At 40.9% G+C, this 24,390-nt stretch overlaps 1 protein-coding gene across 1 annotated transcript; it reads right to left on the bottom strand.

Annotated features, from left to right (window-relative positions):
* Window positions 1–8,241: 8,241 nt before the first annotated feature.
* LOC133549462 (gastrula zinc finger protein XlCGF8.2DB-like) lies at window positions 8,242–16,504 on the bottom strand. The gene is made up of 2 exons (XM_061894899.1): window positions 16,199–16,504; window positions 8,242–9,786 (listed from the first exon to the last, which is right to left on the bottom strand). The coding sequence occupies exons 1-2, from the start codon at window positions 16,293–16,295 to the stop codon at window positions 8,870–8,872; spliced, it is 1,014 nt and encodes a 337-aa protein (XP_061750883.1). The 5' UTR covers window positions 16,296–16,504; the 3' UTR covers window positions 8,242–8,869.
* Window positions 16,505–24,390: the final 7,886 nt, after the last annotated feature.

Below are 24,390 nucleotides of genomic sequence, written 5' to 3' on the forward strand. Positions count from 1 at the left end.
TTAGCGATGCTACCGTACTAAACAAAAATTTAGGATCGTTTTTATTACGGTGGATGAGATTTGAGTAATATTTAGCTTTAGCTAAGGTAAGCATGCGTTTATAAGTTATTAAACCATCACTCCATGCTTGATGGTGCACCTCAAGTTTAGTCGTGCGCCATTTGCGTTCCCGCTTTCTACGTAATAATTTCTGAGCTCTAGTTTCTTCTGTAAACCACGGGGTGCGCTTTTTTGGAGCCTTTTTTAACTTTAGCGGTGCTATGTTATCAATGGTTTCGCGCAGGGCGTCGTTAAAGTTGTTAGTGAGGTTATCAATAGAGCCCACATACTTTGGGAATGGTGCCATTACCGAGGGCAGTAGGTCAGCAAGAGTTGTCGTTGTGGCTGTATTAATGTTGCGGCTGCTATAGCAGTTATTATTATTATTAGTTTGACGAACATGCGTCTGAACCTCGAATTTTATAAGGTAATGATCGGACAATACTTTAGTATACGGGAGTATCGTAACTTTTGAAACGGTGATGCCCCTGACAAGCACTAGGTCTATCGTATTACCGTTGCGATGCGTGGGTTCATTTATTATTTGTGTGAGACCACAGCTATCAATTACAGTCTAGAGCGCTACGCACGGTGGGTCCGATGGGGTATTCATATGGATATTAAAGTCCCCCATTATGATTATATTATCGGCGTGTGTCACTAGATCAGCAACGAACTCTGAGAATTCATTAATAAAGTCCGAATAGGGCCCTGGGGGGCGGTAGATAACAGCCAGGTGTAGAGGCAGCGGTGTGACAGACCTCATAGTAAGCACCTCAAACGATTTATATTTATTATTTATGTTAGGACTAAGGTTAAAGTTTTCGTTGTATATTAGTGCGACCCCCCCTCCCCTTTTGAGCGGACGGGCAATATGCGCATGTGTAAAGTTAGGAGGACATGCCTCATTTAGCGCAAAAAAGTCGTTTGGTTTAAGCCAGGTTTCGCTGAGACCGATGACGTTAAGATTGTTGTCTCTGATGATATCATTAACTAACAACGTTTTAGGAGACAATGATCTTATGTTTAAAAAACCTATATTATAGGTAGTGGGCTGTTTTAAGGAGTTTTTGATCAAATTATCCGTAGTAGCAATATTAATAATGTTGTGTTTATTATGCCCAGTGCGTTTAGTATAGTTACGACCATATCTAGGAATTGATACGACAGGAATTTTCCGATTGTTTGATTGTTGCTTTGATAAACTGCACGCATCATGGTTAGCCACCTCAGTAATTTGAGTAATATTTAGCTAAGGTAAGCATGCGTTTATAAGTTATTAAACCATCACTCCATGCTTGATGGTGCACCTCAAGTTTAGTCGTGCGCCATTTGCGTTCCAGCTTTCTACATAATAATTTCTGAGCTCTAGTTTCTTCTGTAAACCACGGGGTACGCTTTTTCGGAGCCTTTTTTAACTTTAGCGGTGCTATGTTATCAATGGTTTCGCGCAGGGCGTCGTTAAAGTTGTTAGTGAGGTTATCAATAGAGCCCACATATTAATGTTGCGGCTGCTATAGTAGTTATTATTATTATTATTATTAGTTTGCCGAACAATATGTTGGCCTGTACTTAATCTAACTCATTTAGCTAATCATTACATCGGATTGTTATCCAATTGTTGTATCTGCCGAGGTCTAAAGTGTTTAGAAGTATCTTTTCAAAAGGTTACATCAGGAGATTGTTGCACAGATATTTACATAGAAATATAATTTTTAAAAGTCTCATGTCCCAAGACAGGACACCGCATTTGTGTCACATGACGGTTCTTATTTCTGTATTTCTAAGTGTTGTTGAACATAGAGGACACCTTGTAACTTACAAACCCTGTTTCCATATGAGTTGGCAAATTGTGTTAGATGTAAATATAAACAGAATACAATGATTTGCAAATCCTTTTCAAGCCATATTCAGTTGAATATGCTACAAAGACAACATATTTGATGTTCAAACTCATAAACTTTTTATTTATTTTTTTCAAATAATCATTAACTTTAGAATATAATGCCAGCAACACGTGACAAAGAAGTTGGGAAAGGTGGCAATAAATATTGATAAAGTTGAGGAATGCTCATCAAACACTTATTTGGAACATCCCACAGGTGTGCGGGCTAATTGGGAACAGGTGGGTGCCATGATTGGGTAAAAAAACAGCTTCCCCAAAAAATGCTGAGTCTTTCACAAGAAAGGATGGGGCGAGGTACATCAATCTCTAAAGGATCAATCAATCAATCAATCAATGTTTACTTATATAGCCCTAAATCACTAGTGTCTCAAAGGGCTGCACAAACCACCACGACATCCTCGGTAGGCCCACATAAGGGCAAGGAAAACTCACACCCAGTGGGACATCGGTGACAATAATGATCCAGTGGGACGTCTGTGACAATAATGATTATGAGAACCTTAGAGAGGAGGAAAGCAATGGATGTCGAGCGGGTCTAACATGATACTGTGAAAGTTCAATCCACAATGGATCCAACATAGTCGCGAGAGTCCAGTCCAAAGCGGGTCCAACTCAGCAGCGAGAGTCCCGTTCACAGCGGAGCCAGCAGGAAACCATCCCAAGCGGAGGCGGATCAGCAGCGCAGAGATGTCGAGGCGGATCAGCAGCGCAGAGATGTCCCCAACCGATACACAGGCAAGCAGTACATGGCCACCGGATCGGACCGGACCCCCTCCACAGGGGAGAGTGGGACATAGAAGAAAAAGAAAAGAAACAGCAGATCAACTGGTCTAAAAAGGGAGTCTATTTAAAGGCTAGAGTATACAAATGAGTTTTAAGGTGAGACTTAAATGCTTCTACTGAGGTGGCATCTCGAACTGTTACCGGGAGGGCATTACAGAGTACTGGAGCCCGAATGGAAAACGCTCTATAGCCCGCAGACTTTTTTTGGGCTTTGGGAATCACTAACAAGCCGGAGTCCTTTGAACGCAGATTTCTTGCCGGGACATATGGTACAATACAATCGGCAAGATAGGATGGAGCTAGACCGTGTAGTATTTTATACGTAAGTAGTAAAACCTTAAAGTCACATCTTAAGTGCACAGGAAGCCAGTGCAGGTGAGCCAGTATAGGTATATATGTATGTATATATGTATATAAAGGTATATACAGTATAGGTATATATGTATGTATATATGTATATAAAGGTATATACAGTATAGGTATATATGTATGTATATATGTATATAAAGGTATATACAGTATAGGTATATATGTATGTATATATGTATATAAAGGTATATACAGTATAGGTATATATGTATGTATATATGTATATAAAGGTATATACAGTATAGGTATATATGTATGTATATATGTATATAAAGGTATATACAGTATAGGTATATATGTATGTATATATGTATATAAAGGTATATACAGTATAGGTATATATGTATGTATATATGTATATAAAGGTATATACAGTACAGGCGTAATGTGATCAAACTTTCTTGTTCTTGTCAAAAGTCTAGCAGCCGCATTTTGTACCAACTGTAATCTTTTAATGCTAGACATGGGGAGACCCGAAAATAATACGTTACAGTAGTCGAGGCGAGACGTAACAAACGCATGGATAATGATCTCAGCGTCTTTAGTGGACAGAATGGAGCGAATTTTAGCGATATTACGGAGATGAAAGAAGGCCATTTTAGTAACGCTTTTAATGTGTGCCTCAAAGGAGAGAGTTGGGTCGAAGATAATACCCAGATTCTTTACCGTGTCGCCTTGTTTAATTGTTTGGTTGTCAAATGTTAGAGTTGTATTATTAAATAGAGTTCGGTGTCTAGCAGGACCGATAATCAGCATTTCCGTGAATGTGTGTGTGAATGTGGAAGTAGTGTCAAAGCGCTTTGAGTACCTTGACGGTAGAAAAGCACTATACAAGTACAACCCATTTATTTATTTAATTTATTTAGTGCCCAAGGCATGGGTAACTTACACATCTGTGAAGGCACCATTAATGCCGAAAGGTCCATACAGGTTTTGGAGCAACATATGTTGTCATCTAAGCGCCACCTTTTTCATGGACGCCCCTGCTTATTTCAGCAAGACAATGCAAAGCCACATTCAGCACGTGTTACAACAGAAGGCTTCGTAAAAAAAAGAGTGCGGGTACTTTCCTGGCCCGCCTGCAGTCCAGACCTGTCTCCCAAGGAAAATGTGTGTCGCATTATGAAGCGTAAAATAGGACAGCGGAGACCCCGGACTGTTGAACGACTGAAGCTCTACATAAAACAAGAATGGGAAAGAATTCCACTTTCAAAGCTTCAACAATTAGTTTCCTCAGTTTCCAAACTTTTATTGAGTGTTGTTAAAGGGGAACATTATCAGCAGACCTATGTAAGTGTCAATATATACCTTGATGGTGCAGAAAAAAGACCATCTATTTTTTTAACCGATTTCCGAACTCTAAATGGGTGAATTTTGGCGAATTAAACGCCTTTCTGTTTATCGCGCTGGAGGCGATGACGTCAGAATGTGACGTCGCCGAGGTAACACACCCACCATTTTCATTTTCAACACATTACAAACACCGGGTCTCAGCTCTGTTATTTTCGACTATTTTTTGGAACCTTGGAGACATCATGCCTCGTCGGTGTGTTGTCGGAGGGTGTAACAACACTAACAGGGAGGGATTCAAGTTGCACCACTGGCCCCAAGATGCCAAAGTGTCTGCCGCCAGACCCCCATTGAATGTGCCGGAGTGTCTCCACATTTGACCGGCGATGCTAAGACAGACATGGCACAGAGATGTATGGATAACCTGCAGATGCATTTGCAACGATAGTCAACGAAATCACAAAGGTGAGTTTTGTTGATGTTGACTGCCAGCTAATCGATGCTAACATGCTACGCTAATCGATGCTAACATGCTATTTACCGGCGGTGCTAAAGCAGACATGGCACAGAGATGTATGGATAACCTGCAGATGCATTTGCAACGATAAAGTCAACGAAATCACAAAGGTGAGTTTTGTTGATGTTGACTTATGTGCTAATCAGACATATTTGGTTGCGGCGTGACCGCCAGCTAATTGATGCTAACATGCTATTTACCGGCGGTGCTAAGGCAGACATGGCACAGAGATGTATGGATAACCTGCAGATGCATTTGCAACAATAAAGTCAACGAATTCACAAAGGTGAGTTTTGTTGATGTTGACTGCCAGCTAACCGATGCTAACATGCTACGCTAATCAATACTAACATGCTATTTACCGGCGGTGCTAAAGCAGACATGGCACAGAGATGTATGGATAACCTGTAGATGCATTTGCAACTATATTACGTTTCCTTCCACCCACATTTAATGCGAAACAAACACTTACCAATCGACGGATTTAAGTTGCTCCAGTGTCAAAAGATGCGAAAGTCCTGATCGTTTGGTCCGCACATTTTACCGGCGATGCTAACGCAGCTATTCGGCCATGCTATGGCTATGAATAGCGTCAATAGCTATTCGCTCAATAGCTTCAGTTTCTTCTTCAATACTTTCATACTCCAACCCTCTGTTTCAATACATGCGTAATCTGTTGAATCGCTTAAGTCGCTGAAATCCGAGTTTGAATCCGAGCTAATGTCACTATATCTTGCTGTGGTATTCCCATTGTTTGTTTACATTGGCAGCACTGTGTGACGTCACAGGGAAATGGCCAGTGTCTTCGCAGAGAGCGAAAATAAGGCACTTTAAAGCTTTTTTTAGGGATATTCCGAGACCGGTAAAATTTTGAAAAAAACTTCAAAAAATACAACATGCCACTGGGAACTGATTTTTAATTTGTTTTTAACCCTTTTGAAATTGTGATAATGTTCCCCTTTAAAAGAAAAGGTGATGTAACACAGTGGTGAACATGCCCTTTCCCAACTACTTTGGCACGTGTGGCAGCCATGAAATTCTAAGTTAATTATAATTTGCAAAAAATAAAAAAAAGTTTTGAGTTTGAACATCCAATATGTTGTCTTTGTAGCATATTCAACTGAATATGGGTTGAAAAGTATTTGTAAATCATTGTATTCTGTTTATATTTACATCTAACACAATTTCTCAACTCATATGGAAACAGGGTTTGTACACTTTGTGTGCATGTACTACACAACTACACCACATTGTCACAACACAAACACACTTTCATGATCATTGATGTACACGGTGGCCCAGTGGTTAGAGTGTCCGCCCTGAGATGGGTAGGTCGTGAGTTCAAACCCCGGCCGAGTCATACCAAAGACGATACAAATGGGAGCCGTTACCTCCCTGCTTGGCCCTCAGCATCAAAGGTTGGAATTGGGGGTTAAATCACCAATAACGACTCCCGGGCGCGGCCACCGCTGCTGCTCACTGCTCCCCTCACCTCCCAGGGGGTGAACAAGGGTTCAAATGCAGAGAATAATTTTTCCACACTGAGTGTTTGTGTGACGATCATTGTAACTTTTTAACTATACAGGTATTAATTTATTTTGAAAAACTATGTTTTCATTTTATAAGGAAATCATAATACAGGTACTGAGAAAAACTTTCCCTCCCCCCCTCCCCCAAAATAAATACAATTAGACCTTTTTTTTTATTTTTTTAACAAAACGTTGTTGTAATGAATTTTAATCCATTTAAATTTGGTGGAGGTTTTCTTTAATCCTTGTGTAGTCTTCATTGTGGGTCTGATGGACCCCTTGCATTTTGTGGCTTTTAATGCCTCACCATCAAACACTTTTATGTTAAAATACTGAGCAGATGTTTATTGGGATAAGGTAAACATCTGTTCAGTATTTTAACATAAAAGTGTTTGATAGTGAGGCATTAAAAGCCACAAAATGCAAGGGGTCCCTCAGACCCACAAATGCTGGCTGAGTAACAACAAAATGAACGTTGCACGGAAAATCTAACATAGTGTGAGAGTCCAGTCCATAGTGGATCTAACATAATAGGGAGAGTCCAGTCCATAGTGGATCTAACATAATAGTGAGAGTCCAGTCCATAGTGGATCTAACATAATAGTGTGAGAGTCCAGTCCATAGTGGATCTAAAATAATAGTGTGAGAGTCTAGTCCATAGTGGATCTAACATAATAGTGTTAGAATCCAGTCCATAGTGGATCCAACATAATAGTGTGAGTCCAGTCCATAGTGGATCTAACATAATAGTGTGAGAGTCCAGTCCATAGTGGATCTAACATAATAGTGTGAGAGTCTAGTCCATAGTGGATCTAACATAATAGTGTGAGAGTCCAGTCCATAGTGGATCTAACATAATAGTGAGAGTCCAGTCCATAGTGGTATCTAACATAATAGTGTGAGAGTCCAGTCCATAGTGGATCTAACATAATAGTGTGAGAGTCCAGTCCATAGTGGATCTAACATAATAGTGTGAGAGTCCAGTCCATAGTGGATCTAACATAATAGTGTGAGAGTCCAGTCCATAGTGGATCTAACATAATAGTGTGAGTCCAGTCCATAGCGGATCTAACATAATAGTGTGAGAGTCCAGTCCATAGTGGATCTAACATAATAGTGTGAGAGTCCAGTCCATAGTGGATCTAACATAATAGTGTGAGTCCAGTCCATAGCGGATCTAACATAATAGTGTGAGAGTCCAGTCCATAGTGGATCTAACATAATAGTGAGAGTCCAGTCCATAGTGGATCTAACATAATAGTGTGAGAGTCCAGTCCATAGTGGATCTAACATAATAGTGTGAGAGTCCAGTCCATAGTGGATCTAACATAATAGTGTGAGTCCAGTCCATAGCGGATCTAACATAATAGTGTGAGAGTCCAGTCCATAGTGGATCTAACATAATAGTGAGAGTCCAGTCCATAGTGGATCTAACATAATAGTGAGAGTCCAGTCCATAGTGGATCTAACATAATAGTGAGAGTCCAGTCCATAGTGGATCTAACATAATAGTGAGAGTCCAGTCCATAGTGGATCTAACATAATAGTGTGAGAGTCCAGTCCATAGTGGATCTAACATAATAGTGAGAGTCCAGTCCATAGTGGATCTAACATATTTTCTCGCACATTTGACCCTCGGATGTTCTGTGTACCTACACGTTGTCCCCCCCTTTTTAAGTGTGTGTGTGTGTGTGTGTGTGTGTGTGTGTAAATATGTATTGTGATGTGTTCTTCACAGAAAACGAGCCAAAGTCAGTGAGTCTCGGTTTGAAAAATTCAATATTTGTATCATTTTTCTTTTGATAAAAAATGAAAAGGACTCCCACAGACCCGAACAGCACACAAGGGGTAAACAAATATAAAAAAAAAATATATATATATATCGGATTTTTTGTTAATTGTTAATTAGTCGTACTTTGCCAATCACTTAAAAAAATAAAATGACATGTACATCTTTATTCCATAAAAAATGTGGAAACATTACTTTTCTGTTTTAAGTGTGTCAAAGGCTAATCATATTTATTGTGTATGCAGTGGCTTAATGATGCCAGCAGGGGTCACTGTTGTTGATGCACTCTGCTTTCTACCCTCTTTTCACCTTGTGTGAGTGCTTCCTGTTTCCACTGCTGTTTTGCCTTCAGGTCTGCTTGAAAGACCGTGTTTTGCCAGTTTCAAGTCTTTAGTGGTAGGCAGCTCAGGTACAATCCAACAGTTTATTTTTTCCCCGCACAAGAAATATATAAAAAGTATTATGTTAAAAAACGGTTACCGTGGAAAAATCATACTTACATCTTGTGTCTATTTGTATGTACAACACTACTACACAACATTGTCACAACACAAACACTTCTGTAATCCAAAAGAAAGGCGAGAGAAAACCCCATCCCTGTTTTGTACATCCATTTCAGGCAGGACAAAAATTGAAATACAAAACTATTATACGGTTCTTCGTCTGTGTGTTCTCATGTGTGATGCTAAGTTGGTCTTTTGAGAAAAACTTTGACTGCAAACTGAACAAGTAAATGGTCTCTCTCCTGTGTGTGTTCTTGTGTGTGTTGTCAAACAGACCTTATTTGAAAATGTTTTACCACAAACCAAACAGTGAAAGGGCTTCTCTCCCGTGTGTGTTCTCATGTGTCCGGTCCGGTTGCTCTTTTGAGAAAATTTTTTGCCACACACCAGACAAGTGAATGGCTTCTCCCCGGTGTGTGTTCGCATGTGTCCTCTCAAATCGCTTTTTTGGGAGAACCCTTTGCCGCAAACTGAACAAACAAAGGGTTTTTCTCCGGTGTGCGTTCGCATGTGTTGAGTCAAACTGCCCGTTTGAGTAAAGCCTTTACCGCAAACTGAACAATGAAACGGTTTTTCTCCTGTGTGCGTTCTCACGTGCTGTGTCAAATGAGTCTTTAGAGAAAAGCTTTTCGGACAAACAGAACACATAAACGGTTTTTCTCCAGTGTGCGTTCTCATATGTTGACTCAAATGAGTCTTTCGTGTGAAGCTTTTAGCACAAACTGAGCAGCTCAAATATTGTTTACCTCCCTTCTTTTTAGAACTGTCAGAGTGTTTGATGTCAGTGTGAGTCCTCACATCACCTTCACAGTCCGTATCGCTGCTCAAAGTTACTTCAACCTCGTCTTCAGCCTCACTATCTGACAATGGAGCTAAGAGGTGGTCTGGTTGTAGTTTCTCTTCATCATCTTTAGTCTTCACAGAGACAACAGTCAGTGGCAACTTGGTGAGATCAGCTTCCTCCTCTTCTTCCTCTTTGATGAGGGGGGGCCATGGAGGCTCTTGCTTCAAAGTGGAGCCATCACCCAGTGGCTGGGGCGGAAGTTCTCCTGAATGGACGTCTGCAGGACACAAACAGACTTTGGATCAGACATGATCCAGGAGATGTTTCTACTTGAACTTTGTACACACTTTTTTCTGTGTACTGCATGTGTGTGTAGTGTTTCATGGACCTTATTTTTGTGGATTTCAGCCGGATTGTAGTCAGCTGGAGGCGTGTCTTAATGAAATTAAACAATGGATGTCCGCTAACTTTTTGCAACTCAACGCCAAAAAAACGGAAATGCTGATTATCGGTCCTGCTAGACACCGACCTCTATTTAATAATACAACTCTAACATTTGACAACCAAACAATTAAACAAGGCGACACGGTAAAGAATCTGGGTATTATCTTCCACCCAACTCTCTCCTTTGAGTCACACATTAAAAGCGTTACTAAAACGGCCTTCTTTCATCTCCGTAATATCGCTAAAATTCGCTCCATTTTGTCCACTAAAGACGCTGAGATCATTATCCATGCGTTTGTTACGTCTCGCCTCGATTACTGTAACGTATTATTTTCGGGTCTCCCCATGTCTAGCATTAAAAGATTACAGTTGGTACAAAATGCGTCTGCTAGACTTTTGACAAGAACAAGAAAGTTTGATCACATTACGCCTATACTGTATATACCTTTATATACATATATACATACATATATACCTATACTGTATATACCTTTATATACATATATACATACATATATACCTATACTGTATATACCTTTATATACATATATACATACATATATACCTGTACTGTATATACCTTTATATACATATATACATACATATATACCTATACTGTATATACCTTTATATACATATATACATACATATATACCTATACTGTATATACCTTTATATACATATATACATACATATATACCTATACTGGCTCACCTGCACTGGCTTCCTGTGCACTTAAGATGTGACTTTAAGGTTTTACTACTTACGTATAAAATACTACACGGTCTAGCTCCATCCTATCTTGCCGATTGTATTGTACCATATGTCCCGGCAAGAAATCTGCCTTCAAAGGACTCCGGCTTATTAGTGATTCCCAAAGCCCCAAAAAAAGTCTGCGGGCTATAGAGCGTTTTCATTTCGGGCTCCAGTACTCTGGAATGCCCTCCCGGTAACAGTTCGAGATGCCACCTCAGTAGAAGCATTTAAGTCTCACCTTAAAACTCATTTGTATACTCTAGCCTTTAAATAGACTCCCTTTTTAGACCAGTTGATCTGCCGTTTCTTTTCTTTTTCTCCTATGTCCCACTCTCCCCTGTGGAGGGGGTCCGGTCCGATCCGGTGGCCATGTACTGCTCGCCCGTGTATCGGCTGGGGACATCTCTGCGCTGCTGATCCGCCTCCGCTTGGGATGGTTTCCTGCTGGCTCCGCTGTGAACGGGACTCTCGCTGCTGTGCTGGATCCGCTTTGGACTGGACTCTCGCGACTGTGTTGGATCCATTATGGATTGAACTTTCACAGTATCATGTTAGACCCGCTCGACATCCATTGCTTTCCTCCTCTCCAAGGTTCTCATAGTCATCATTGTCACCGACGTCCCACTGGGTGTGAGTTTTCCTTGCCCTTATGTGGGCCTACCGAGGATGTCGTAGTGGTTTGTGCAGCCCATTGAGACACTAATGATTTAGGGCTATATAAGTAAACATTGATTGATTGATTGATAGTGCCTTACCAGAATGATGGATCAATGTTTGCATGACTTGGCTTAGACTCGGACAAGTAAAGCTTTGGGCTGAACAAGTAATCAAACTTTAATTTCTATTGAGTCTGAGTCACAATTGTAAAAAGATTATAATAAAAACAATAAGCGATTCATTGGCCGCACTTGGCCTGTGTGATGAATTCATTTTATAATTAAATAATTTTCTTTTTTGTAGATTATAAAAAAAAAGTGGAGATTCATTTTAATACCATGAATTGATTAACGTGGACCCCGACTTAAACAAGTTGAAAAACTTATTGGGGTGTTACCATTTAGTGGTCAATTGTACGGAATATGTACTGTACTGTGCAATCTAATAATAAAAGTTTCAATCAATCAATCAACCAATCAATTAATATCCCAGCATGGCTAATGCTAACGGCAACGAGACGAAAAATGTTGTCAGGATTTGCGACAACGTGTAGAAAATTGCGTGTGCACTGCCAAACACGGAACCAATTAAAATGTGAGTCCCATCTTAAAAGTCATTTGTATACTCTAGCCTTTAAATACACCCCCCTTTTAGACCAGTTGATCTGCCGTTTCTTTTCTCTCCTTCGTTGGGGGGGGGGGGGCGCAGGCTCGGAGGCCATGGATGAAGCGCTGGCTGCCCAAAGTCAGGACCCTGGGTGGACCGCTCGTCTGTGCATCGATTGGGGACATCCCTGTGCTGCTGACCTGTCTCCGCTTGGGATGGTCTCCTGCTGGCCCCGCGATGAACTGGACTCTCACTATTATGTTGGATCCACTATGGACTGGACTCTCTCACTATTATGTTGGATCCACTATGGACTGGACTCTCACACTATTATGTTGGATCCACTATGGACTGGACTCTCACTATTATGTTAGATCCACTATGGACTGGACTCTCACTATTATGTTAAATCCAGTATGGACTGGACTCTCACTATTATGTTAGATCCACTATGGACTGGACTCTCACACTATTATGTTAGATCCACTATGGACTGGACTCTCTCACTATTATGTTGGATCCACTATGGACTGGACTCTCTCACTATTATGTTAGATCCACTATGGACTGGACTCTCACACTATTATGTTAGATCCACTATGGACTGGACTCTCACACTATTATGTTAGATCCACTATGGACTGGACTCTCACACTATTATGTTAGATCCACTATGGACTGGACTCTCACTATTATGTTAGATCCACTATGGACTGGACTCTCACTATTAAGTTAGATCCACAATGGACTGGACTCTCACACAAAGACATGCACCTGGGGATAGGCCCCTCCCACCTCCAAAGACATGCACCTGGGGATAGGCTCCTCCCACCACCAAAGACAGGCACCTGGGGATAGGCCCTAGGCAAATACAGCTACAAATGAGGCAGAATGATGCAATATGTACATACAGCTAGCCTAAATAGCATGTTAGCATCGATTAGCTTGCAGTCATGCCGTGACCAAATATGTCTGATTAGCACATAAGTCAATAAGATCAACAGAACTCACCTTTGTGATTTCGTTGACTTTATGGTTGGAAATGCATCTGCTTTGAGTGTCGCAGGATATCCACACATTCTTGCCATCTCTGTCGTAGCATAGCTGTCGTCGGTAAAGTGTGCACAACAAACGAGGGACTTTCGCATCTTTTGACCACCGTTGCAACTTGAATCCGTCTCTGTTGGTGTTGTTACATCTCTGTTGGTGTTGTTACATCTCTGTTGGTGTTGTTACACCTCTGTTGGTGTTGTTACATCTCTGTTGGTGTTGTTACATCTCTGTTGGTGTTGTTACATCTCTGTTGGTGTTGTTACATCTCTGTTGGTGTTGTTACATCTCTGTTGGTGTTGCTACACCTCTGTTGGTGTTGTTACATCTCTGTTGGTGTTGTTACACCTCTGTTGGTGTTGTTACACCTCTGTTGGTGTTGTTACACCTCTGTTGGTGTTGTTACATCTCTGTTGGTGTTGTTACATCTCTGTTGGTGTTGTTACATCTCTGTTGGTGTTGTTACATCTCTGTTGGTGTTGTTACATCTCTGTTGGTGTTGTTACACCTCTGTTGGTGTTGTTACACCTCTGTTGGTGTTGTTACATCTCTGTTGGTGTTGTTACATCTCTGTTGGTGTTGTTACATCTCTGTTGGTGTTGTTACACCTCTGTTGGTGTTGTTACACCTCTGTTGGTGTTGTTACATCTCTGTTGGTGTTTTTACATCTCTGTTGGTGTTGTTACATCTCTGTTGGTGTTGTTACACCTCTGTTGGTGTTGTTACACCTCTGTTGGTGTTGTTACACCTCTGTTGGTGTTGTTACACCTCTGTTGGTGTTGTTACACCTCTGTTGGTGTTGTTACATCTCTGTTGGTGTTGTTACATCTCTGTTGGTGTTTTTACATCTCTGTTGGTGTTGTTACATCTCTGTTGGTGTTGTTACACCTCTGTTGGTGTTGTTACACCTCTGTTGGTGTTGTTACACCTCTGTTGGTGTTGTTACATCTCTGTTGGTGTTATTACATCTCTGTTGGTGTTGTTACACCTCTTTTGGTGTTGTTACATCTCTGTTGGTGTTGTTACATCTCTGTTGGTGTTTTTACATCTCTGTTGGTGTTTTTACATCTCTGTTGGTGTTGTTACATCTCTGTTGGTGTTGTTACACCTCTGTTGGTGTTGTTACACCTCTGTTGGTGTTGTTACACCTCTGTTGGTGTTGTTACATCTCTGTTGGTGTTATTACATCTCTGTTGGTGTTGTTACACCTCTTTTGGTGTTGTTACACCTCCGTTGGTGTTGTTACATCTCCGTTGGTGTTGTTACATCTCTGTTGGTGTTGTTACATCTCCGTTGGTGTTGTTACATCTCTGTTGGTGTTGTTACATCTCTGTTGGTGTTGTTACATCTCTGTTGGTGTTGTTACACCTCTGTTGGTGTTGTTACATCTCTGTTGGTGTTGTTACACCCCTGTTAGTGTTGTTACACCCTCCGACAACACACCGACGAGGCATGATGTCTCCAAGGTAACGGAAAACAGTGGAAAAAACGTAAAATAACAGAGCTGATTTGACTTGGTGTGTGTAATGTGTTTGAGAAAATGGCGGATTGCGTCATGTTGTGACGTCACGGATGAAAGGTCATCGCTCCGACAGGCGAACAATTGAAAGGCGTTTAAATCGCAAAATTCACCCTTTTAGAGTTCGGAAATCGGTTGAAAAAACAAATGGTCTTTTTTCTGCACCATCAAAGTATATATTGACGCTTACATAGGTCTGCTGATAATGTTCCCCTTATTTCAAAAGGCTTAAAAACAATAAAAAATCAGTTCCCAGTGGCTTGTTGTATTTTTTGAAGTTTTTTTAAAAATTTTACCGGTCTCGGAATATCCCTAAATAAAGTTTTAAAGTGCCTTATTTTCGCTATTTGCCATGCGACTATCCATTTCCCTGTGACGTCACACAGTGCTGCCAATGTAAACAAACAATGGGAATACCACAGCAAGATATAGCGACATTAGCTCGGATTCAAACTAGGATTTCAGCGACTTAAGCGATTCAACAGATTACGCATGTATTGAAACAGATGGTTGGAGTATGAAAGTATTGAAGAAGAAACTGAAGCTATTGAGCGAATAGCTATTGACGCTATTCATAGCCATAGCATGGCCGAATAGCTGCGTTAGCATCGCCGGTAAAATGTGCGGACCAAACGATCAGGACTTTCGCATCTTTTGACACTGGAGCAACTTAAATCCGTCGATTGGTAAGTGTTTGTTTCGCATTAAATGTGGGTGGAAGGAAACGTAATATCGTTGCAAATGCATCTGCAGGTTATCCATACATCTCTGTGCCATGTCTGCTTTAGCTCCGCCGGTAAATAGCATGTTAGCATCGATTAGCGTAGCATTTTAGCATGGATTAGCTGGCAGTCAACATCAACAAAACTCACCTTTGTGATTTCGTTGACTATCGTTGCAAATGCATCTGCAGGTTATCCATACATCTCTGTGCCACGTCTGTCTTAGCATCGCCGGTCAAATGTGGAGACACTCTGGCACATTCAATGGGGGTCTGGCGGCAGACACTTTGGCATCTTGGGGCCAGTGGTGCAACTTGAATCCCTCCCTGTTAGTGTTGTTACACCCTCCGACAACACACCGACGAGGCATGATGTCTCCAAGGTTCCCAAAAATAGTCAGAAAAACGGAAAATAACAGAGCTGAGACCCGGTGTTTGTAATGTGTTGAAAATGAAAATGGTGGGTGTGTTACCTCGGCGACGTCACATTCTGACGTCATCGCCTCCAGCGCGATAAACAGAAAGGCGTTTAATTCGCCAAAATTCACCCATTTAGAGTTCGGAAATCGGTTAAAAAAATAGATGGTCTTTTTTCTGCACCATCAAGGTATATATTGACGCTTACATAGGTCTGCTGATAATGTTCCCCTTTAAAGAGCTGCAGTTCTTTGCAGGTTGATGTAGACATGTGGTCCAGTCTTCTCTTCACACACTGCACATCTCTTACTCTTCCCCAACATCTCTTCTTTCACATCATTATTTTATTTTGCTCTTCCACTTTCTTCATTTGACTTTTGCATTCTTTCATCTCCTCTGATGTGAACTCCACTGCCTTCTTCAAGCTAACAATCATGGCGCCTCTTTCTTTACATTCTTCAACAGCTAATTTCTCATCCACACTCATTTCAGTCTGCAAAATGACGTCAGCTCACTCACCTTTATCTGCAGTCTCGGTCTTTTCCTCCGTTGGTGATTTGCTAGAATGTTCTCTTTGACATGACGTCGCCATCTTAGCACAGCAGGAGTCGTCCATGTGCTCTCAAATCTTCAATCTTCACTTCAGCTAACACACCATCGCTCCAAACTCAACTTTTTTTTTCGGGCTTTAGAAAAGACGAACCTTCGTTCATGTATAAAACTATTAGATCGTAAATTAGAAAGATCTTCCGGAAGCCACAGCCGCTCAGTCCGCCATCTTTGGTCGCATGCAAAGAAGAGGCAGTGCTCGATCTGTTTGCGCAAGCGCCAAAAGATCTGTTTGCGCATGCGCTAAGTCAGCCACTTCCGAGGATTTTATTTTTTTTCAAAATAAAGGCGTTTATTGTTACTTTTTTAAACAACTGTTTCGCAGAAGTTTCTACTGATACTATAAAATACTTGTGAAAAAAAAGAAAACTTTTTTTTTTCATCCATAGAAGCTTTTAAGTCCCATCTTAAACTAATTTGTATACTTTAGCTTTTAAATAGCCCGCCCTATTAGACCAGTTGATCTGCCATTTCTTTTCTTTTCTGCTCTGTCCCACTCTCTCTTGTGGAAGGAGGGGGCACAGGTCTGTTGGCCATGGATGAAGTGCTGGCTGTCCAGAGTCGGGACCCGGAGTGGACCGCTGGTCTGTGCATCGGTTATAGACATCCCTGTGCTGTTGACCTGTCTCCGCTTGGGATGGTCTCCTGCTGGCCCCACTATGGTTGAAGACTCTCACCATTATGTTAGATCCACTATGGACTGGACTCTCACTATTATGTTAGATCCACTATGGACTGGACTCTCACTATTATGTTAGATCCACTATGGACTGGACTCTCACTATTATGTTGGATCCACTATGGACTGGACTCTCACCATTATGTTAGATCCACTATGGACTGGACTCTCACTATTATGTTAGATCCACTATGGACTGGACTCTCACACTATTATGTTAGTTCCACTATGGACTGGACTCTCACACTATTATGTTAGATCCACTATGGACTGGACTCGCACACTATTATGTTAGATCCACTATGGACTGGACTCTCACTATTATGTTGGATCCACTATGGACTGGACTCTCACCATTATGTTAGATCCACTATGGACTGGACTCTCACTATTATGTTAGATCCACTATGGACTGGACTCTCACTATTATGTTAGATCCACTATGGACTGGACTCTCACACTATTATGTTAGTTCCACTATGGACTGGACTCTCACACTATTATGTTAGATCCACTATGGACTGGACTCGCACACTATTATGTTAGTTCCACTATGGACTGGACTCTCACTATTATGTTAGATCCACTATGGACTGGACTCTCACACTATTATGTTAGTTCCACTATGGACTGGACTCTCACACTATTATGTTAGATCCACTATGGACTGGACTCGCACACTATTATGTTAGATCCACTATGGACTGGACTCTCACTATTATGTTAGATCCACTATGGACTGGACTCTCACTATTATGTTAGATCCACTATGGACTGGACTCTCACTATTATGTTAGATCCTCTATGAACTCGACTCTCACTATTATGTTAGATCCACTATGAACTGGACTCTCACTATTATGTGAGATCCACTATGGACTGTGTGTGTGTGTGTGTGTGTTTAAACTACATTTACTCTTACTTTTTTAAACGAAAATTTCTAAAAGTTTCTACTGATAATAAAAAATGGTCAGAAACTAATCAATTAATCAATCATTCAATGTTTACTTATATAGCCCTAAATCACGAGTGTCTCAAAGGGCTGCACAAGCCACAACCACATCCTTGGTTCAGATCCCACATCAGGGCAAGGAAAAACTCAACCCAATGGGATGACAATGAGAAACCTTGGAGGGGACCGCAGACGTGGCACCCCCCCCCCCTTCAATGAGCGACCAGTGCAATGGACGTCGAGTGGATCTAACATAATAGTGTGAGAGTCCAGTCCATAGTGGATCTAACATAATAGTGTGAGAGTCCAGTCCATAGTGGATCTAACATAATAGTGTGAGAGTCCAGTCCATAGTGGATCTAACATAATAGTGAGAGTCCAGTCCATAGTGGATCCAACATAATAGTGTGAGTCCAGTCCATAGTGGATCTAACATAATAGTGAGAGTCCAGTCCATAGTGGATCTAACATAATAGTGAGAGTCCAGTCCATGGTGGATCTAACATAATAGTGTGAGAGTCCAGTCCATAGTGGATCTAACATAATAGTGTGAGAGTCCAGTCCATAGTGGATCTAACATAATAGTGTGAGAGTCCAGTCCAGAGTGGATCTAACATAATAGTGTGAGAGTCCAGTCCATAGTGGATCTAACATAATAGTGTGAGAGTCCAGTCCAGAGTGGATCTAACATAATAGTGAGAGTCCAGTCCATAGTGGATCCAACATAATAGTGAGAGTCCAGTCCATAGTGGATCTAACATAATAATGAGAGTCCAGTCCATAGTGGATCTAACATAATAGTGAGAGTCCAGTCCATAGTGGATCTAACATAATAGTGTGAGAGTCCAGTCCATAGTGGATCTAACATAATAGTGTGAGAGTCCAGTCCATAGTGGATCTAACATAATAGTGTGAGAGTCCAGTCCATAGTGGATCTAACATAATAGTGTGAGAGTCCAGTCCATAGTGGATCTAACATAATAGTGTGAGAGTCCAGTCCATAGTGGATCTAACATAATAGTGTGAGAGTCCAGTCCAGAGTGGATCTAACATAATAGTGAGAGTCCAGTCCATAGTGGATCCAACATAATAGTGAGAGTCCAGTCCATAGTGGATCTAACATAATAATGAGAGTCCAGTCCATAGTGGATCTAACATAATAGTGAGAGTCCAGTCCATAGTGGATCTAACATAATAGTGTGAGAGTCCAGTCCATAGTGGATCTAACATAATAGTGTGAGAGTCCAGTCCATAGTGGATCTAACATAATAGTGTGAGAGTCCAGTCCATAGTGGATCTAACATAATAGTGTGAGAGTCCAGTCCAGAGTGGATCTAACATAATAGTGAGAGTCCAGTCCATAGTGGATCCAACATAATAGTGAGAGTCCAGTCCATAGTGGATCTAACATAATAATGAGAGTCCAGTCCATAGTGGATCTAACATAATAGTGAGAGTCCAGTCCATAGTGGATCTAACATAATAGTGTGAGAGTCCAGTCCATAGTGGATCTAACATAATAGTGTGAGAGTCCAGTCCATAGTGGATCTAACATAATAGTGTGAGAGTCCAGTCCATAGTGGATCTAACATAATAGTGTGAGAGTCCAGTCCATAGTGGAACTAATAGTGAGAGTCCAGTCCATAGTGGATCTAACATAATAGTGTGAGAGTCCAGTCCATAGTGGATCTAACATAATAGTGTGAGAGTCCAGTCCATAGTGGATCTAACATAATAGTGTGAGAGTCCAGTCCATAGTGGATCTAACATAATAGTGTGAGAGTCCAGTCCATAGTGGATCTAACATAATAGTGTGAGAGTCCAGTCCATAGTGGATCTAACATAATAGTGTGAGAGTCCAGTCCATAGTGGAACTAATAGTGAGAGTCCAGTCCATAGTGGATCTAACATAATAGTGTGAGAGTCCAGTCCATAGTGGATCTAATATAATAGTGAGAGTCCAGTCCATTGTGGATCTAAAATAATAGTGATAGTCCAGTCCATAGTGGATCTAACATAATATTGTGAGAGTCCAGTCCATAGTGGATCTAATATAATAGTGAGAGTCCAGTCCATAGTGGATCTAACATAATAGTGTGAGAGTCCAGTCCATAGTGGATCTAACATAATAGTGTGAGAGTCCAGTTCATAGTGGCTCTAACATAATAGTGTGAGAGTCCAGTCCATAGTGGATCTAACATAATAGTGAGAGTCCAGTCCATGGTGGATCTAACATAATAGTGTGAGTCAAGTCCATAGGGGATCTAACATAATAGTGTGAGAGTCCAGTCCATAGTGGATCTAACATAATAGTGAGAGTCCAGTCCATAGTGGATCTAACATAATAGTGTGAGTCAAGTCCATAGGGGGATCTAACATAGTAGTGACATAGTCCAGTCCATAGTGGATCTAACATAATAGTGTGAGAGTCCAGTCCATAGTGGATCTAACATAATAGTGAGAGTCCAGTCCATAGTGGATCTAACATAATAGTGAGAGTCTAGTCCATGGTGGATCTAACATAATAGTGAGAGTCCAGTCCATAGTGGATCTAACATAATAGTGTGAGGGTCCAGTCCATAGTGGATCTAACATAATAGTGTAAGAGTCCAGTCCATAGTGGATCTAACATAATTGTGAGAGTCCAGTCCATAGTGGATCTAACATGATAGTGTAAGAGTCCAGTCCATAGTGGATCTAACATAATAGTGTGAGAGTCCAGTCCATAGTGGATCTAACATAATAGTGTGAGAGTCCAGTCCATAGTGGATCTAACATAATTGTGAGAGTCCAGTCCATAGTGGATCTAACATAATAGTGAGAGTCCAGTCCATAGTGGATCTAACATAATAGTGAGAGTCCAGTCCATGGTGGATCTAACATAATAGTGATAGTCCAGTCCATAGTGGATCTAACATAATAGTGTGAGTCAAGTCCATAGGGGATCTAACATAGTAGTGACAGAGTCCAGTCCATAGTGGATCTAACATAATAGTGAGAGTCCAGTCCATAGTGGATCCAACATAATAGTGTGAGAATCCAGTCCATTGTGGATCTAACATAATAGTGAGAGTCCAGTCCATAGTTGATCTAACATAATAGTGAGAGTCCAGTCCATAGTGGATCTAACATAAATGTGAGAGTCCAGTCCATAGTGGATTTAACATAATAGTGAGAGTCCAGTCCATAGTGGATCTAACATAATAGTGTGAGAATCCAGTCCATTCGGGATCTAACATAATAGTGAGAGTCCAGTCCATAGTTGATCTAACATAATAGTGAGAGTCCAGTCCATAGTGGATCTAACATAATAGTGAGAGTCCAGTCCATAGTTGATCTAACATAATAGTGAGAGTCCAGTCCATTGTGGATCTAACATAATAGTGAGAGTCCAGTCCATGGTGGATCTAACACAATAGTGAGAGTCCAGTCCATAGTGGATCCAACATAATAGTGTGAGTCCAGTCCATAGTGGATCTAACATAGTAGTGACGGAGTCCAGTCCATAGTGGATCTAACATAATAGTGAGAGTCCAGTCCATAGTGGATCTAACATAATAGTTTGAGAGTCCAGTCCATAGTGGATCTAACATAATAGTGTGAGAGTCCAGTCCATTGTGGATCTAACATAAAAGTGAGAGTCCAGTCCATAGTGGATCTAACATAATAGTGAGAGTGTCAAGTCCATAGTAGATCTGAAATAATAGTGAGAGTCCAGTCCATAGTTGATCTAACATAATAGTGAGAGTCCAGTCCATAGTGGATCTAACATAGTAGTGAGAGTCCAGTCCATAGTGGATCTAACATATTAGTGAGAGTCCAGTCCATAGTGGATCTAACATAATAGTGAGAGTCAAGTCCATAGTGGATCTAACATGATAGTGTAAGAGTCCAGTCCATAGTGGATCTAACATAATAGTGTGAGAGTCCAGTCCATAGTGGATCTAACATAATAGTGTGAGAGTCCAGTCCATAGTGGATCTAACATAATTGTGAGAGTCCAGTCCATAGTGGATCTAACATAATAGTGAGAGTCCAGTCCATAGTGGATCTAACATAATAGTGAGAGTCCAGTCCATGGTGGATCTAACATAATAGTGATAGTCCAGTCCATAGTGGATCTAACATAATAGTGTGAGTCAAGTCCATAGGGGATCTAACATAGTAGTGACAGAGTCCAGTCCATAGTGGATCTAACATAATAGTGAGAGTCCAGTCCATAGTGGATCCAACATAATAGTGTGAGAATCCAGTCCATTGTGGATCTAACATAATAGTGAGAGTCCAGTCCATAGTTGATCTAACATAATAGTGAGGGTCCAGTCCATAGTGGATTTAACATAATAGTGAGAGTCCAGTCCATAGTGGATCTAACATAATAGTGTGAGAATCCAGTCCATTGTGGATCTAACATAATAGTGAGAGTCCAGTCCATAGTTGATCTAACATAATAGTGAGAGTGTCAAGTCCATAGTAGATCTGAAATAATAGTGAGAGTCCAGTCCATAGTTGATCTAACATAATAGTGAGAGTCCAGTCCATAGTGGATCTAACATAGTAGTGAGAGTCCAGTCCATAGTGGATCTAACATATTAGTGAGAGTCCAGTCCATAGTGGATCTAACATAATAGTGAGAGTCAAGTCCATAGTGGACCTAACATAATAGTGAGAGTCCAGTCCGTAGTGGATCTAACATAATAGTGTGAGAGTCCAGTCCATAGTGGATCTAACATAATAGTGTGAGAGTCCAGTCCATAGTGGATCTAACATAATTGTGAGAGTCCAGTCCATAGTGGATCTAACATAATAGTGAGAGTCCAGTCCATAGTGGATCTAACATAATAGTGAGAGTCCAGTCCATGGTGGATCTAACATAATAGTGAGAGTCCAGTCCATAGTTGATCTAACATAATAGTGAGAGTCCAGTCCATAGTGGATCTAACATAAATGTGAGAGTCCAGTCCATAGTGGATTTAACATAATAGTGAGAGTCCAGTCCATAGTGGATCTAACATAATAGTGTGAGAATCCAGTCCATTCTGGATCTAACATAATAGTGAGAGTCCAGTCCATAGTTGATCTAACATAATAGTGAGAGTCCAGTCCATAGTGGATCTAACATAATAGTGAGAGTCCAGTCCATAGTTGATCTAACATAATAGTGAGAGTCCAGTCCATTGTGGATCTAACATAATAGTGAGAGTCCAGTCCATGGTGGATCTAACACAATAGTGAGAGTCCAGTCCATAGTGGATCCAACATAATAGTGTGAGTCCAGTCCATAGTGGATCTAACATAGTAGTGACGGAGTCCAGTCCATAGTGGATCTAACATAATAGTGAGAGTCCAGTCCATAGTGGATCTAACATAATAGTTTGAGAGTCCAGTCCATAGTGGATCTAACATAATAGTGTGAGAGTCCAGTCCATTGTGGATCTAACATAAAAGTGAGAGTCCAGTCCATAGTGGATCTAACATAATAGTGAGAGTGTCAAGTCCATAGTAGATCTGAAATAATAGTGAGAGTCCAGTCCATAGTTGATCTAACATAATAGTGAGAGTCCAGTCCATAGTGGATCTAACATAGTAGTGAGAGTCCAGTCCATAGTGGATCTAACATATTAGTGAGAGTCCAGTCCATAGTGGATCTAACATAATAGTGAGAGTCAAGTCCATAGTGGACCTAACATAATAGTGAGAGTCCAGTCCGTAGTGGATCTAACATAATAGTGTGAGGGTCCAGTCCATAGTGGATCTAACATAATAGTGTAAGAGTCCAGTCCATAGTGGATCTAACATAATTGTGAGAGTCCAGTCCATAGTGGATCTAACATGATAGTGTAAGAGTCCAGTCCATAGTGGATCTAACATAATAGTGTGAGAGTCCAGTCCATAGTGGATCTAACATAATAGTGTGAGAGTCCAGTCCATAGTGGATCTAACATAATTGTGAGAGTCCAGTCCATAGTGGATCTAACATAATAGTGAGAGTCCAGTCCATAGTGGATCTAACATAATAGTGAGAGTCCAGTCCATGGTGGATCTAACATAATAGTGATAGTCCAGTCCATAGTGGATCTAACATAATAGTGTGAGTCAAGTCCATAGGGGATCTAACATAGTAGTGACAGAGTCCAGTCCATAGTGGATCTAACATAATAGTGAGAGTCCAGTCCATAGTGGATCCAACATAATAGTGTGAGAATCCAGTCCATTGTGGATCTAACATAATAGTGAGAGTCCAGTCCATAGTTGATCTAACATAATAGTGAGGGTCCAGTCCATAGTGGATTTAACATAATAGTGAGAGTCCAGTCCATAGTGGATCTAACATAATAGTGTGAGAATCCAGTCCATTGTGGATCTAACATAATAGTGAGAGTCCAGTCCATAGTTGATCTAACATAATAGTGAGAGTCCAGTCCATAGTGGATCTAACATAAATGTGAGAGTCCAGTCCATAGTGGATTT

This window comes from Nerophis ophidion, linkage group LG01 (assembly GCF_033978795.1).
Source record: "Nerophis ophidion isolate RoL-2023_Sa linkage group LG01, RoL_Noph_v1.0, whole genome shotgun sequence".
NCBI lineage: Eukaryota > Metazoa > Chordata > Actinopteri > Syngnathiformes > Syngnathidae > Nerophis > Nerophis ophidion.

Excerpts from the sequence above, each read along its gene's own strand:
- LOC133549462 (XM_061894899.1), bottom strand. The coding sequence starts at position 16,295 with ATGGACGACTCCTGCTGTGCTAAGATGGCGACGTCATGTCAAAGAGAA. Across the intron at positions 9,787-16,198 it reads GACCGAGACTGCAGATAAAG|ACGTCCATTCAGGAGAACTT; the intron begins GTGAGTGAGCTG and ends TGTGTCCTGCAG.